The 16,367-nt window shown below is 39.8% G+C and overlaps 1 protein-coding gene across 1 annotated transcript in view; it reads left to right on the forward strand.

Annotated features, from left to right (window-relative positions):
* The window catches only part of vps37d (VPS37D subunit of ESCRT-I), a 51,051-nt gene that overhangs the window by 18,929 nt on the left and 15,755 nt on the right, over positions 1-16,367 (forward strand). The window contains exon 3 of the mRNA XM_042499912.2: positions 5,725-5,807. Within this exon, the coding sequence (XP_042355846.1) occupies positions 5,725-5,807 (83 nt within the window). The remainder of the gene's footprint in view (positions 1-5,724; positions 5,808-16,367) is intronic.

The following is a 16,367-nucleotide window of genomic DNA, read 5'->3' on the forward strand; positions in this document are numbered from 1 at the left end:
CCACAAAATACTGCTGGAGTTTCAGAAGGACAAGGCTCCCGAAAAATTGAAGTAAATGGTGACCAGGATTTAAATGTTAAAAAATACATAATAAAACCACAAAATGTCTCCATACTGCTCGTACAAAGTAATCCAAGTGTCTTGAAGCCCCTACGTGCAGATACCGCAACTCTCGTTGGTCTCACGCAAGCGCGCATACGTGAACACGGCTCCCACACTAGGAGCTACAGGCTACAACAAGGCGAAAAACATGGCGGCAATGATGTGGCAACTTGGCACGTCAGGTCTTAGAGAGACTTGGATTTGAATCCTGGTCAACATGTGCTTCAAGTGTTTGGGAGATGAGTGCAAGGCCTTTTCCCCGAGAAACTCCAGCAGTATTTTATGAATTATAAAAGTCAACCCGACTCTCCATCCGCATGAGGGTGAGTAGACAGACTGAATAATCATTTTTGGGTGAACTATCCCTTCAAGCCTTAATAAAATGTAAACTGGTGATTTGAAAAAAATTCAACCGAGCCAGCCTGAAGTGGCGGTTGAAGGAACTGATGTTTTTGGCACTTGGTGTCATCTTCACTATTGAGCCCCGTAGGTTGTTTCTTGGTCTGGCTTGTGTACAGACAGCGATAGTTTGCAGATCCGGTTGTGTCAGCTGAGTAGAAAACCAGGTGTAAAGATGGCCTTAGTGTTGCTTGCACCTACATGCACCAAAATTGCATGATTAACATAAGACCCTGTGTCTTTTGTGTGCCTTTGTTGTCTCAATGCAATTAATGTGGATAACAGCCCAGAGTTTCCAAGTCCTCTGAGGCATTCATAGTGTTTCACTTTGTTGTACACATGAAAAGTGACAGAAGTAGCTGTGTAAAGAATGAGCTTGAGGGAGAAGTTCAGTCACACCTCTGCACACCTGGCCAAGTGCAAGTGTGTAAAACAATCCTGACGGTTTAACTGAGGCCAAACGTCTACCTCAGCCTCCTATCATGAACTGAAACTAACCCTCACCTTTAACAATATTTATCAGGAGCTGTATGGTGGTCATGGTTGCATTCGCAGCAGAAACATTTAGACATTTAGAGCCTCTGTAGCCTCTATCTGCGATCAGAAACAGGTGAATTATCCCTGCACTCTGTCTCAGTGTGTACAAGAGGTCTCTGCAAGCTCCAGCTCGCTCTATTGACATGTTGACATCAGCTGTTTGCTGAGAGTTTGTTTCTCGGCCCACACAGTGACAGTAACTGTCACATCGATCAGTGTTTTCAATAGCACGAGTCCTCCAAGAACACAGTGTAGGTTCAGACTCAGATCACTGCAGAGCATTTTAATGCTGACTCTAAACCTGACCTCATTGGACGACTTGACAGTCGGGGCTTGAGGGGAACTGCTGCCTGACAGCCGGTCTGATTATTTTGTTGTGGGAACAGACTCTTCAACTTTTAATGACTGCGGACTTGACAACATGGTTTCTGAAACACACACTTTTTTTTGGTGCAGGCAGAAGCTGGAGGTGTGACACAGTCCAGGACTGAAATATGAGATCAGTAGAGGTTTGTGTGTGTGTATGTATGTATGTGTGTGTGTGTGTGTGTGTGTGTGTGTGTGGTCTTGACTAAACACTAGTTTCAGCATTAATCATAATGTAATTTATTTATTTGCATTATTGTAAATGTCTGGTATGACACAATTTCTTTAAACCAGTTGCTTAATCAATAAGGTCTTTTTAGGGAAACTTTAAACAGAAAAAAACTTCGACTGTAGCCGCCACAGTTCCTCCAGCCAGCATTGTGGTGGCCTCATCATCTCATGTCTGCTCCCAGACGAAACGTGCTACTCCATCACCGAAACAATTCACACGTGAGTGCAGCAGTATACGCTACACTGACCTCGAGGTCCACACCCCACCACCACCCCGTCACTCTCCACCTCCTCAAATGTAGGTCACTTACAGCTGCTGTTGGAGTATTTGTTTGCCTGCCTGTCACCTCTTATTACACCCCCATCTCCCCACATCTGCTGCGTGGGGTCATAAACAAGGCCATCCCTTAATGCATGCTTGCGTTTTACTACTCAATGTTCACACAATAATGGCCAGAACACTGACGCGGAGCAATAGATTATTAATGCTATAGAAAGCAGAGCGTACTCTGAGGTTTGTGAGGTTTTTTCAGAGCAGAGATCTTCTTTTTAAAGGGAATTTATCACCTCTAAAGATCTTTGTGAAAGATTTGGCTGCCAAACTGCATTACGTCAGTGACAAGCAGCGAGCATTTAAAGAGAAGCTGGAATTACAACTGCCTGCACACAATGCCCACGTCCTCTGTTATCTGTGGAGATTTTCCCCAGAGGCTTTTCGTTATTAGAGTCATTATGGTGACCTTTATTTGCCCCTCAGTCTCCACTGAACCCGGTCTGACTTGTGGGGGGGTGAGCAGGGCTGTAACAGCGTCTCTTGGAGGGACAAGACACTTTGCAGTCAGCTGGGTCAAGCCTGTTCATGATGATGACCGACCGCGAACCCCAGGAGGTGAACACATGCTGTGAATGTGCTGCTCTCCTACATATTTATCAGGCAGGCTGTGGCCATTACTGCCTCTATCTGTTGGTTGTCACTTAGACGTGGCATAAGTGAGGCTTCCTGTGCATGAGCAATTTGTTGTTTTCATGATAAAATAAACAAATCTCAAGCTGAGACACAAATTGCACCGTTTTTTTTTTTAAATAAGATAAGCCTTTTTTGATGCCCACAGGGAAAATTCAGTTGTTGCAGCAGCACATGGGCAGAAAGGTATATAATCATATAGAGACACTGAAAATGAATAATAAGAGGTATATAAAACTAAAGTAAGGATATAAGTAAAAAATAGAGGCTGTGCTATAGCCTCTACTTATTAACCTTTCGACAAATTGTCATCATTTAAAGGTACAAGGTACACAGTAAATTTACTAGTCATTTTTTTAAACATTGTTTAAAAAAATAATTAAAGTTTGTCCTTGATCTTGCTGCATCTTTTGGAGTTAAAGGAATTGTTTAGGAGCCTCACAAGTCTTGTGGTACGGCAGAAGATATTTTTGTATCTAAAAGCGAGTGAGTAGCAATCTCAGTCTGCATTGTATCCATGGATGTACAGACAACAGTCACTGGATTATTTTGATACTGAAGAAAACTTGTGAAAACGTGATAATTCTCAGGCAGATTGTATGCATTCTCATTGCATTTAAAAGTCAAATGTTAGCAGGTGTTAGCATTTTTTTGGGTTGTTTTTTTGTGCAGTGGGAATGAGTTTCAAGTGTAGCCTCAGAAATATCTTGATAAATTAAAAAGGCATTGCAGAGGTGAATTTTACGTTTTACAGGATTTTATCTTAACAAACACTATGGAGGTGAAATGGAAATGGTATCCTGAGTCTTCTTTGCCTAAAACTGAGAAAGGAGGTTTAAAAAATGTAGTCGAGTCCATGATGAGACCTTCAAAAAATGGTCTCAAGACCAAAACTGATCATTAGTAGTACAACACTGCCAACAATTTTTCCTCATGATTTGAAAACATCTGCTTTATTAGCTTTATTAACTTTATAAGCTTTGTTGGAGTAGAGAGATGACAGGAAATTAAATTCTGTATTCAAAGATGAACAAATGTCGTTCTTGGTCCACACCCTAACCCCAAGGCCACCAGGGCTCCCCAACCTTAGATCTCTTAAGATTTTAATTATCAACCAGAGTTTGTTTTAATTTAACTTAAGTCATGTCCTAAGGAAATATCCTTAAATAACAAAAAATGTTTAATATATTTGAAGGCCCTAAGGATTTCCAGAATTTTTTTTTTGATGATCAGATAATTTTTATAGGGGAATTAGTATAATCACTTTCAGGTACGTACTTGTGTTTAAGTTTTCCAGTACAACATGTTTATCTGCTTTATGTTCAAAAAACACTTTATTTTCCTCTTCCTGTCTGTACCAGAACACCTGTGTTCACTCTCTGTTTTAGCTCTTGTCTCTTTAAGCCCATTCCTGAAACAGCCCAGTCTGCTCTGATTGGTCAGTGTTTTCGGGTCATCTAAAGGCTATTCAGTGAGGTCTGGGACACGCTCTTTGACCCCATGAGATCTATGTATGACACGTGTAATGTAAGTGGAGCTGCGATGTTGGAGGGTTACAGCAGCATGTGCTGGAAATAAAAGGATGATGTCTGCTCAGGTGCTTTTTGGGTGCACTCTCTTTAGCTCTCCAGGCTGCATTGTGGATGGATCGTGGCAGATATACTTTTTAACATTTTTATATAGATTGCATTTGTCTATGGTCTTTTTTAAGGATGTTCATATATATATATGTACTGTATATATACGTATATATTCAAACTGAAGGTTGGTCTGCAGACATCTCTGTTGAGCCTTTTACCAACTGCAGACCAGATTTTACTGTGCATATGTTGTGCCCTAATGATATGATGCAGTATGATGCTGTGACTTCTCCTCTTTTTTAATTTCATTGACGTTGCCATCTGTGCACCACCATTGCAACCGTGGGAATGACTGTGATGGAGAACAGCTGCACTTTTTACTGTGAAAAATCACCAATACAGGCTTCTAAACAAAACCGTTGCAATAGGAATAGGATCCAAAATTGAAAAGGAACTTCCAATATTGGCAACCAGGTTTTTTTTTTAACTTTATACTTTATCTTTCAAATGCCTGTATGTGCTCAATTTTAAAATGAAACGTTTTTCCGGTCTGTGAATGCAGTGCAGCAGGTGGAGCTTTCCATGAGTATTTTTTTGCCTGTGTTGGCGGGGTTGAATTGATCTGTTCATAATTGATCGGTTCACAACAATGGATGAGAGGAGCTGCTTGCAGACATTAGTAAGTGAAAGCATTCTGTTGGACCCAACAGAATGAACGGTTAAGTTTTACCGTCAACGCCCCAAAGTGCACTATAAATAACCGAACATACATATTCCGACCGAAAAATGGTGTGGGAAAGCCTGGTATAAGACACAAAATACAGAAAAGCATCATAGGTCACCTTTAAATAAACCCTCAGGCTGGTCAGACTTATATGGTGGCGAAAACATTGTTTGTTTCCAGAATTCATAACTGAGCATTCAGTATCCATCAGTGTCTCCCTGCTGATCTCATGCATCATAATGACAAAGAAATATCTGCTCAGTCATCATGTTTCTGCTCGCTCGTCCCTGAGATTATGTTGACACGAGCTGGTTTGGATATTTTGTGGCAGATTATACTTGCTGCAGTTGCCCACATCTCTTTTTTAAGGCTCCTTGCATCTTTTATCGTATTGACATGGACATAAATAATTCAAACGTGGTATCTATGTTTGCACATGAACACTGAACTCTCGGGCATTCTTGTCAAAGAAAGCCTGGATAATTATTTGTTTGTTGAAGTTTTTTAGATTTATTGGCGGCAAAAATGAGACTGCGAGCTGGGTTTGAGTTTCGTGGTCAAACCAAACTAAGACCAGCCTCCCAAAATAGCTCAAAGTTTAATATTTACAGTCCCTGTTTTCCCTTTTTTCTAGCCAGCAACTGTCCGCCCCATCACCACCATCTCCTCGTCAGCACATACCCTCAAGGCTCTTTGTGATTTGGAAAATAATTTTCTCTGCTGTGGTTTCTTGGTTACTGGATTTTTCTTCCAGCTCCAGTGAGGTCATACCTCATCTTCCTCTCTTCGCATGCATCAGTGATGTGTCTTTGTCGTTGCAGAGGCCCATGTCCAGAAGCACAGCCTGCAGACGGCACAGAACCTCCTGCAGGAAGAGGTGGCACGTGCCGAGGAGCATTCAGAGGTAAAAATTGAGCTCTTTTTTCTCGTGTTTCTCTTGTACTCGCTGAGAATCAAACACAGTCTTTCATCACTTTTGCAACACAGTTGTTGGATGATTCTTGAAAAGCCTGCAGTCTCGCTGAAAGCACTCCCACTTCTGTGCAATCTGATCTATAAAGATGTGAGCCATATACATGCAGTGAGCAGTCCAACAACATCTGAGAGCAACTAAACCCACTCCCAGCATGGCAGCGTCTGCAGAAAGCCTCCACATACTGTAAAGTGGTTCTACAATCCTGAATTCAGATTTTACAGTTTTGAGGACAGCTACCTAGCTACCATTCTCTGCATCCTACTACTAAATGTTTAAGTCTCTTGGGGATGAAGCAGCATTAGTTCAGAAGTGTTCCTGTACCACTAGATACTGACACTGACTTAAATGTTGTTTGTTTGAATGAAAGAAAATCTTACAAGACTATTTTTTTGGAGGAAGAGACATGATGTCAGTGTGGCCATGACTGAGATGGACATTAACATATTGATGGCTGGACAGATAAAGAAAACATATTCTGTCTTAGCATGTCACCACTTTTTCGAAGTGGGACAGTAAACTGCGAAAACTGTACAACCAGTGAGCGTTACAAAATGTTAATACACTAAAAACATCTTTGTAATACAGATCTCAGAGTTCAGTTTAAAATGACACCTTTTATAGATCATCGTGTGCAGAAAATGCACTTTTTGCACAGAATTCAAGACAAGGAGGCAATTTGTTTACATTGCATGATGAAAGTTGATTTTTACTTTTAGAAATTGCTGCAGCCATCCTTGAACATACTTGAACTTGTACCAACGCAAATAAGTTTCTTTCCCAAAATGCCTACGACTGACTCTGCAAGATACACTCAAATGCATGTTTGTGGAAATGGCAGACTCCACCACTGACAATGTAAACCAGCATATAGGGAGGTAACTAATGAGTCAGAATGCATTTAATGTCCATAACAGAGCAAGTGCTCGTCATAAATAGAAAAAACTTGGAAAGATATAATCAAACAGCTACTTAAAAATCTTTAAATGACTTAAATACACATGTACTAAGAAAAGGCCTTTATAAGTATTAAAATTAGTTAAATTTCAGATCACATGGGTCTTAAATGTTTTTTAGTCACCACAAGAAATTACTGGTGTGGCGCTGTGAGAAACATTTTGACAGGCGGAAACACGTTTTCTTCGGGGTAACAGACTTTGACACAACACATGCATTCATGCACTGCCCCAATTTCCACCCCCTCTAGATCACACATATCTGCATCATTAAAGGAAGGCTTTGCTAGCCAACCTGCTTGCTGGTTTATTGAAATGGGAAAATAAAAGTGATAATAAATGGCTTGAGAATAAAGGTAACTTGTGGTGGTTAAAGCCGGTGCCTTAAGATGCCTCTAAGCAAACTACGCTGTAAGTCGAGGGCGTTTTAAGGTTTGGACAATGTTTATCATGGTGGTGAAATTTCACAGAAAGTATCATCAGTGTCATTTTACCATAATTTTTTAAACTGCCATTAATGTGTATACTTGGGTAGGGTACATTTTCACTTTTGGTGTGAATTACCATTGCAAGATTGGTGTTTGTGCCGTTACAAAGGTCTTAAAATATTTTTAATTTACCCTTTTTATACCCTTAGACACTGTGATAAAAATATAGCTTTAAACTGTCTGCAAGTGTCAACATTGTTCAGTTTCAATGCTAAACGTTTGTCTCGCAGCAGTGGTTTACATTATGCTGCCTGCTGGCTCAGCTGTCAATCAAGCACCTACAACATCCTGCCCACTCAGAGGCTTGGAGGCTAAACAAGCATAGATCTGATGTTGTGCCAAAGACCTTCTTTTTCATGTAGTAATAAAATAAATATAATAAATTTCAGGGATGCGTGATGATGCCGTCAACCATCGTATTGCAATTACATTGATAGTTATTACGATTTCAGTTGTGATTTGTAATGAGAGTGGTGTTCTATATTTGATTCTCTCTGAAAATTTTACCTTAATCAAAAAAACTGAAGCTTATATGCATCATATCCAAAAAAAGCTTCAGCTGCAGAATTACAATAATAACAATCACTTTTGTTAACACGGTACATTAACTATTAAGTAGCTCTGTTTAAACCTGCATGTTCTTTTGGCCTCGGTGAGAAAGGGAGTTTTATTCACAGGAAAAACCCACACTGCTGCTCCAGGTCTGGATTGATCAGCTCAGCACACCTCCCCCACCTTACACGGCTCTGATCAATGCCTCCATGACTCAGTCATTAGAGCAGCTGTCCCCCTGATTGATTAAGCAACACCCAGCTCATGCCAAACGGCCTCTCTCAGCCTCGGTGCCTTTGTTTACGAGACGGGTTGTTTAAAGAATATATTTTTGGTACCGGTGTGTTATTTTACACCTTCAATTTTCAAGATAAATACGCTTATAAGAGTTTAAAATATTTACTTTTAAGCATGGCTCTGTGTTTTAGCAGACCCTGAATCATTATAAAGACAGCTCTTTAATGTCTTTTCTTTCTGTGACTATCTCTTCTGATCTCAGCTGTTTGAGATTCAGCCCTCAGAGGGTCGTCGCTTCACTGAAAAACCGCCTTGATTTTCGTGACAACAAATGCAGCAGTTTCCAAAACATCTTTCAAATTTCAGATGCATCCACAGCAGTGCCACTGTGACCGTGAAAATCTGGAAAAGCATGTTTTCCCTCGGCCACGATGTCAGACAAAAATCCCAGCCTTTGAAGACGCAGGCCAGCGGCTTCTTCTTCTTCTGTTGCCTAAAGTCAAACAAGCTTCCTTATTAGCAAGATTCCTTGTCAGGTACCAACATGAAAACAGAAATCTGATGAAGGAAACAAAACTCAAGCTTGTTGTCCCCGGTACTCGCAGAAATCGCTGGCAATAGGGCCGCTGTGGTTCAAATGACCCCTGCAGCTTGTTTTGACTTTATGTGTTTTGAGCTGAGGGCACACAGAGCAGACCGGTTTTTGGTTTTAACTCGAGTTCAGAGCTTCATTTTCTCTGCCGATTATGTTAAAGCTGTCGGATTGCTGCCAAGAGGGGACTGATGTTGTCAGGGTCTGCGCTGCTGCCAAAGTGATGTTTTGTCTTGTTGTGTCATGCACTCAAATACATGTACAAAACAGCCTTTTAAAAAAGTGGTCAAATGTAGATATGGTTCAATAATGAAGGATTCTCCAGTATAAATCTTGCTGTGTCAACAGAGTTTCTTTAATTCCTTAATCTGATAAAGAAAACCAATTTTTTTGTTTCTGTTATGTGTCGAAGATCAAGTTACTGTGAGCACAGAGATGTGAGATAATGTGTGGGGAATTTAAACAAATAACAATTAGCTGCAATTGAATTATTTGTCGACATAAACTGATGAGAAATCCTCTGCAGTAGACACATAAAATGCAACTTTTTTACAAAACATTTAATTATCGGACTTCCGGGAGGCCCGCCCACCAAAATGGCAGCATAGAAAAGCGGTCCCGCACCGGCAGACATATAATCCCCGCATTTTAAGTTATAAACTCGGTCATAGTGATTTAAATCAAGAGAAGAATGAGCGGGGACAAAAACAAGAAGGGGAAAGGCACGCAGTGGGCTAACATGGAGCAGAACACACGAAAGGAAGGCAAAGCAGGTGAATCGAGCTCAGGCAAAAATGGCGGCGACAGACCGGAGGAAGGAACTCCACCCGCTACTCTCAGCTCTCTTCGTAAAGTCGTGAGTGAGGTGGTTGCTGAGGGCATGCAAGACCTAAAATCGGATTTGAAGAAAGAATGGTCCCAAATCCGACTCAGCTTTCGAGAGGACATGAAGGCACAATTGGACGAGCTGACTGCCGAAATCAACCAGCAGCTGAAGGCCGCCACCGCTCAAGTCGAGGAGGTAACCAAACGCATGGGTGAAATTGAGAGAAGCATGGCAGGGAGGGAGAAATGGGACATCGGAGTTAAAGATACCCTCATCCAGCTGCTAAACAATCAAAAGCTACTCCAGGCTAAAATTACGGATCTGGAGGGCCGTTCCCGACGTAATAATATTAGAATCTACGGCATCCCTGAAAACGCAGAGGGCTCCTCAATGCTACGTTTTGTGGAACATCTGATTCAATCAGAGCTGGGCGAGACTATGGGCCTGAGTCGGGATACAGGTCTCGGGATTGAAAGAGCACACAGGCGCTGACACCTCGTCCACTCCTGAAGTCTCTACCCCGGTCAACGGTGGTCCGATTTTTGCAGTTCACCGTTAAAGAGAGAGTTCTCCATGCTGCCTGGAAGAAAATATTCATCTTCAAGAAAGGCTGAGTGTTTTTGACCATGATTCGCTGAGAATGTACAGCAGAAAAGGAAGGAATACACTCCTGAAGCAGGCACTTAAGGAGAAGAAGATCGTTTCCAAACTCCTCTGACCAGGATGCGTGCACTTGGATTGAGCAAGTCACATACAACAGCGCCAGAGGAAGCGGCAGCGGATCTATGAAAAGAGGTTTCACCGTGGGTCCAATACCAGTGAGCAGATCCAGGGACATCACCGCTGGATACTGTCAACAAGCTAATGCCCGTGGAGCACAGCTGGGACGCGCCGAGCCGCGAAAGTGCAAGTCTTTCAGGAGAACATACGAGAGAGGCTCAAAGAATTTGAGCGGCTGGATGCAGAGGATGTCGCAACGGATGAGTAGCACATTTTACTCCCTGCTCTAATGAGAAGCTCTGTTATTTGTTCCTCCTCTTAAGTTAGATTAAAAATCGTGGCTCTTCAGTAAGCCAGTTTTTCACTTCAGTTACAACTCATTTGTCCAGACCAGACCAGAGCCGACTCTGGTCAGGAGAAAAACAAACAAAAAAAAAAAAAACTTTTTTTTGGTGTCTCCCTTGAAACCCGTTAAAGTAAAAGGTCATGAGACAACGTTATTAAGTCTTCTTTTTTTTTTTGGACGGTCGAGGGGCCCCACCTAGTGGCACTTATCCCCTCCAAACAGAGGTTTAATGGAAACCTCAGAACTGGAAGCCCTGTTTGGTACCATGTTAGTACTGTAAGTTCAATCAATGTTCATATTTGTTCAGTGCGTTTTAGGTCTGGGTTAAAGATGTCATACATACAGGTATACATTTTCAGTGAGTCTTATGAGTATGCAATACTACAACATACAATCATTGAATGTTAATGGCATAAACAATCCCATTAAAAGGAGTAAACTGATTGCTAAGCTAAAACGGGAGAAAATAAATATTGCCTTTTGGCAGGAGACACATTTATCTAATACGGAACACGAGAAACTGAAGAAAATGGGCTTTAGAAATTCTTTTTTTTCCTCAGATAGGACAGGGAAGAAAAGAGGGGTCGCAATATTGATATCAAATTCTATTAGTTTCGAATTCATTTCAGAACAAAAAGACAAAGAGGGTAGATTTGTCTTAGTAAAAGGCAAACTCGGAAACAGTGAAGTCACCCTGTGTAATATATATGCCACCCCGGCAGCGATATCACCTTTTTCAGGAAGATATTTAGTCTGATCGCTACAGAAACATATGGAACATTAATATGTGCTGGGGACTTCAATATACTTTTGAATCCCAGATTGGATACAACCAACAGAACAAGGAAAAAATGCCTCAAGGGAAAAACGAATAAATAATATATTGAAGGATCTGGGCTTGATTGATGTATGGCGGCACCTAAACCAATCTGCTAGTGAATTTACTTTTTATTCTGCAAGACATAATGTTCATTCAAGACTGGATTACTTTCTTATGTTTAGTAGAGATTGCCATAAAGTGAAGGATTGTAAAATCGGACAGAGGGATATTTCTGATCACTCTGGATTATACCTGAAATTAGTATTAGATGGAACCCCCAAAAATACACTGTGGAGATTAAATCTGAGTTTATTGAATAGTAAATCGCTTAAAACTGAAATGGCAGACTTCAATTGAAACTTACTTAGAACATAATGATAATGGTGAGGTCAACCCTGCTATTTTATGGGATGCAGCCAAAGCCTTTTTAAGAGGGAAAATCATAGCTAAGTCTGCAATGTTAAAAAAAATTAAAACGAGAAAACTGTCAGACCTACAAGAACAACTAAGAAATCTGGAACAAGCTCACAGTATTAATAAGGATCCTTTCATACTTGAGCAAATGAGGCCAGTCAAGCAAGAGATTGACAAAATTCTTAGTGAGGATATAGAGAAAAAGTTAAGATTTATGCAACAAAGGCACTATGAAGCAGGCCCTAGGGCATCTAAATTACTCGCTTGGAGACTTAAAAGGCAGCAAGCAGCAAACACTATTCATAGAATTAGAGACCCCTTAACTAACAAGATGTTTTACTTAAATTAGGAAATCCAGCAAGCATTTGAAACATACTATAAATCACTATATGCTCAGCCAGACAAGGCTGATGAAACAACAATCCAAAAATTCTTGGCTTCTTTGGACCTCCCCTCTATTGGAAACGACCAAAATGAAAGATTGACATCTGAAATCTCCATTGAGGAAATTGATAAGGTAATATCAGACCTGAACACCAATAAATCCATGAGCTGTGATGGATTCCCCCCTGAATGGTACAAAGGCATGAAGGAATCATTGCTCCCTTTATTAAAAGCCTCTTTTAATTACACCTTAAAAGATGGAACCCTTCCACCATCATGGAATGAGGCATTTATATCAGTCTTACCAAAGGAGGGCAAAGATACATCACATTGTAAAGGATATAGACCAATTAGTGTATTAAATGCTGATTATAAGATCTACTCAGCCATATTAGCCAAAAGACTTGATACAGTAATGCCTTTTCTAATAGATGAGGATCAGGCTGGTTTTATAAGGAACAGGCAAACGCATGATAATATAAGGAGAGCAATTCATATCATTGACTACATCACCAAAAGGAAGCTGAGCGCAGTCCTTCTTAGCCTTGATGCTGAGAAGGCTTTTGACTCAGTGGGATGGGACTTCTTATTCAAAGTTATGAATAGATTTGGATTTTGTAAAGCCTTTATAGGATGCATAAGAGCACTCTACTCTTCCCCAACAGCAAGGATAAAAATTAATGGGAGTCTCTCAAATTTAATACTATTACAACGTGGGTGCAGACAGGGCTGCCCACTCAGCCCGCTACTCTTTAGTCTTTACATTGAACCATTGGCCCAAGCCATCAGGGAGGAAACAAGGTAAATGCATAGGAGGGGTGGATAACAAAATCTGCTTATATGCGGATGATGTGTTGGTCACGATCAAGAACCCTGAATCTGGAATACCATTGTTAATGGACATATTGGACAGATATGGAAGATATTCCGGTTATACTTTAAATGTCCAAAAAACTCAAGTCTTGACCCTGAATTATTCTCCCTCACAGGAATTGATGGACAAACATCATTTTAATTGGCATCAGCCACTCATAAAGTACTTAGGAGTTTCTTTAACGAAAAATTTGTCACTGCTGTATGATGTTAATTATAAACACATCAACAGGAAAATATATGATGATCTGGGCAGGTGGGACTCGCTTCCTCTCGACCTCGGTAGCAGAGTAAGGACAATCAAAATGAACATTCTTCCAAAACTTTTATATTTATTCACAGCACTTCCAGTAGAAGTGCCCCATAAACAGTTCAGAGAGTGGGATGTTCATTTGTCCAGATTTATTTGGAATAATAAAAGACCTAGAGTGAAGTATTCAACATTACAGCTGCCGGTCAAGAGAGGGGGTGTGGCCCTGCCCTGCCTTAAAGACTATTATCTATCAGCCCAGTTGAGACCCCTTGTTTGTTGGTGTGATCCAGCCTATGTGGCTCGGTGGAAAGATATCGAGTTGTCCTTAATGGACTTACCTATACAATCAGTATTGGGCTGTCCTAGCAGATTCAATGAGGTACTTCAACTTCAAAATCAATGCGTGGTTTTTTCAATGAAAAAATGGTCAGATGTGTTAAAAAGATTTCAGCTTCACAGAGAAATCAGACTCCTGAGTTGGCCGGCGTATGACCCACACTTTCTCCCAGCTTTACAGGATCACAGGTATAGTCAGTGGACTAAACAAGGCCTCACTTCCTTTTGTAAAATCATAACAAATGGAAACCTTAAGCATTTTGAGGACTTGTGCCAGACGTATGAGTTAGGCAAAAATGATTTTTACCGGTATCTACAGATCCGCCACTTTTTCTTAAAAGAAATCAAGACCTCTGATACCCTTGAACCCTCCAAAATAACACAAATTTTTATTGATTCTTACAACTCCAAAAATACTAGCCGCATCGTAGGTAAATTATACAGGGGCCTCTCCTCAATGAATATGAGTTCAACAAATTACATAAAACAGCGCTGGGAAAAGGAAACCAACATAGAAATATCAGAGGAATCATGGCTACAAGCTTGGGAAACCCAGTCGACTTCGACAAACTCTCTGTTATGGAGAGATTTTTGCTGGAAAAATTTAGTACGGTTCTTTCTTACCCCTAATCAGAAATCCAAATTCAGTGAGTCTCAGCAATCATGCTGGAGGGAGTGTGGTTCAACGTCAGCCGATCATGCACATATTTTTTGGACTTGCCCACAAGTCAAACTTTTTTGGGAAGGTGTGGACAATTTAATCTTAAAGATTATAAACCTGAAAACTGATTTTTCTTTCACCTTTTTATACCTTGGAATTATCCCAAAAGGACTCAGTAAGAGGGATACTTACCTTCTGAAGATTTTTTTGGCTGCAAGCAAAAAAACAATTACCAAAAGCTGGCTACAGAGGAACACACCCTCTATTTCCCTTTTCATCAACATAGTTAACTCGATCCGCTTAATGGAGAAAATGACTTTTTCCCTAAGACTACAAAAGGAGAAGGGAGATAAATACTGGGAAAAATGGGATTGCTACAGTTAGCCAATGTAGGAGATCCTTTAATTACCTGTCTTTTGTCTTTTTTACCTGTTGTTCTGTAATACCCAGACCTTACATGTTTGTATGTTCATATGAATAATAAAAATAAAGTATAAAAAAAAAAAAAAAAAAAAAAAACATTTAATTAACAAAACAAATCACAATGTCAGGGAGAAACATCTTAGACAACTGATTGATGTGGTATTTGTTAATATGATATACTTGTATGTAGGATTGCATTATTTTATTATCAATAATTTTGCCGATTACTTATTACAATATCAGAATATTGTGTAAAAAAGCCAAAAGGTGATACACTGACTGACAGGCGAACACCCTAAAATATTAAATGTAATAGAAAATAATATTATTATAAGTGAATTTATCATTATATTGAAAGTTCGATGTATCTCAGTGTCAAGATTCAGCTGTGGCGTTGCCCTTTGTTTTTATTTTATTTTACCCATTAATTTATATGTGAATGAACATTACCCTTCACTGCACTTCACTGACTGTTTACACACACACACACACACACACACACACACACTGTACATTAAAAATTAAATAAGCTTTGGCTGTAGCAGCTGTTGTATATTGGCAGGAAGGACAATATATTCACTGCGAGCTGAGGTTATTTAACAGCGTCCACGCCAGATGGAGAAACTCTAATATCACAGGGGGTGGGGGGCGTAGAGGAGACGTAATAAAGCAGAAAACCCACCAATCACATGAGAGGGTTGACCAGCGGCAAGCGACAGTTTACACTTTGAAACCTCAGCAAATTTGCTTGATTTTTCTCAAAAACACAGGAGGGCGATGAGCAACTAAGCAAAAAATATCCCAAAATTTAAGAATTAACTAAAAAGTTACAAGAAAATGAGCGCCTAAATGTATAAAAATCATAAAAAACATGCAAACAAAACAAGAAAATTACCCCAAGGAAGTGCTATTATATATAATTTGTGTAATTTAATTTTAATAATTAAGAAGCGAGGTATAAATATAGTTATAGACAGTTTTCTCTCATTTTTTGATAATATCTAATAATCCCAGCTTATTTTCATAACTTTTTTTCCCAATTGCGTTTCATTAAAGTTGTTCATGATGTTTTTCTCATATTTTTGAACGAAATCAAACCAGTTTCCCCAGGTTTCATAGGTGTAAATGCTTGTGAAAGGCGTCTTAATGCAAGAAAACTGATGGTAATCTAGGTGTTAAAGGGTTAAGGGGGCTATGTGAGAGGTAATATTTAGTCTGAATTAAAACTGAGTTTTCTTAAAGGATTCTATCGTAGTCTGACAGATGTTATTTTTTTAATAAATCTTTATTGACCTGTACTTAAAGTTTTAAAAAAAATCTTAAGTAGAACAATTGGACTTAAGGCAGGGTCGGGATGTCAGACAGAATAAAAAGATGATGATTTTGCTCTATTATAGGGTTTTTTGACAGCAAGAAGAAAAAAAAAAAAAAAAAAATTGAAAAACAGATCCACCCTTTAAATCTTGGTGCATATTCTGGTGTTTCAGGACTTTTCTAGATATCAGCATCTTTAAACAACCAGATCATAAACAACCAGATTTAAATCACCAGATTTTAGCTCTCATTTGTAGAAACTATCAGGCAGCAGGTCAGTCTGTGCACACAGCGCC

Source organism: Plectropomus leopardus, chromosome 15 (assembly GCF_026936395.1).
Source record: "Plectropomus leopardus strain MGB_pleo_1.0 chromosome 15, ASM2693639v1, whole genome shotgun sequence".
NCBI classification, from domain to species: Eukaryota; Metazoa; Chordata; class Actinopteri; order Perciformes; family Serranidae; genus Plectropomus; species Plectropomus leopardus.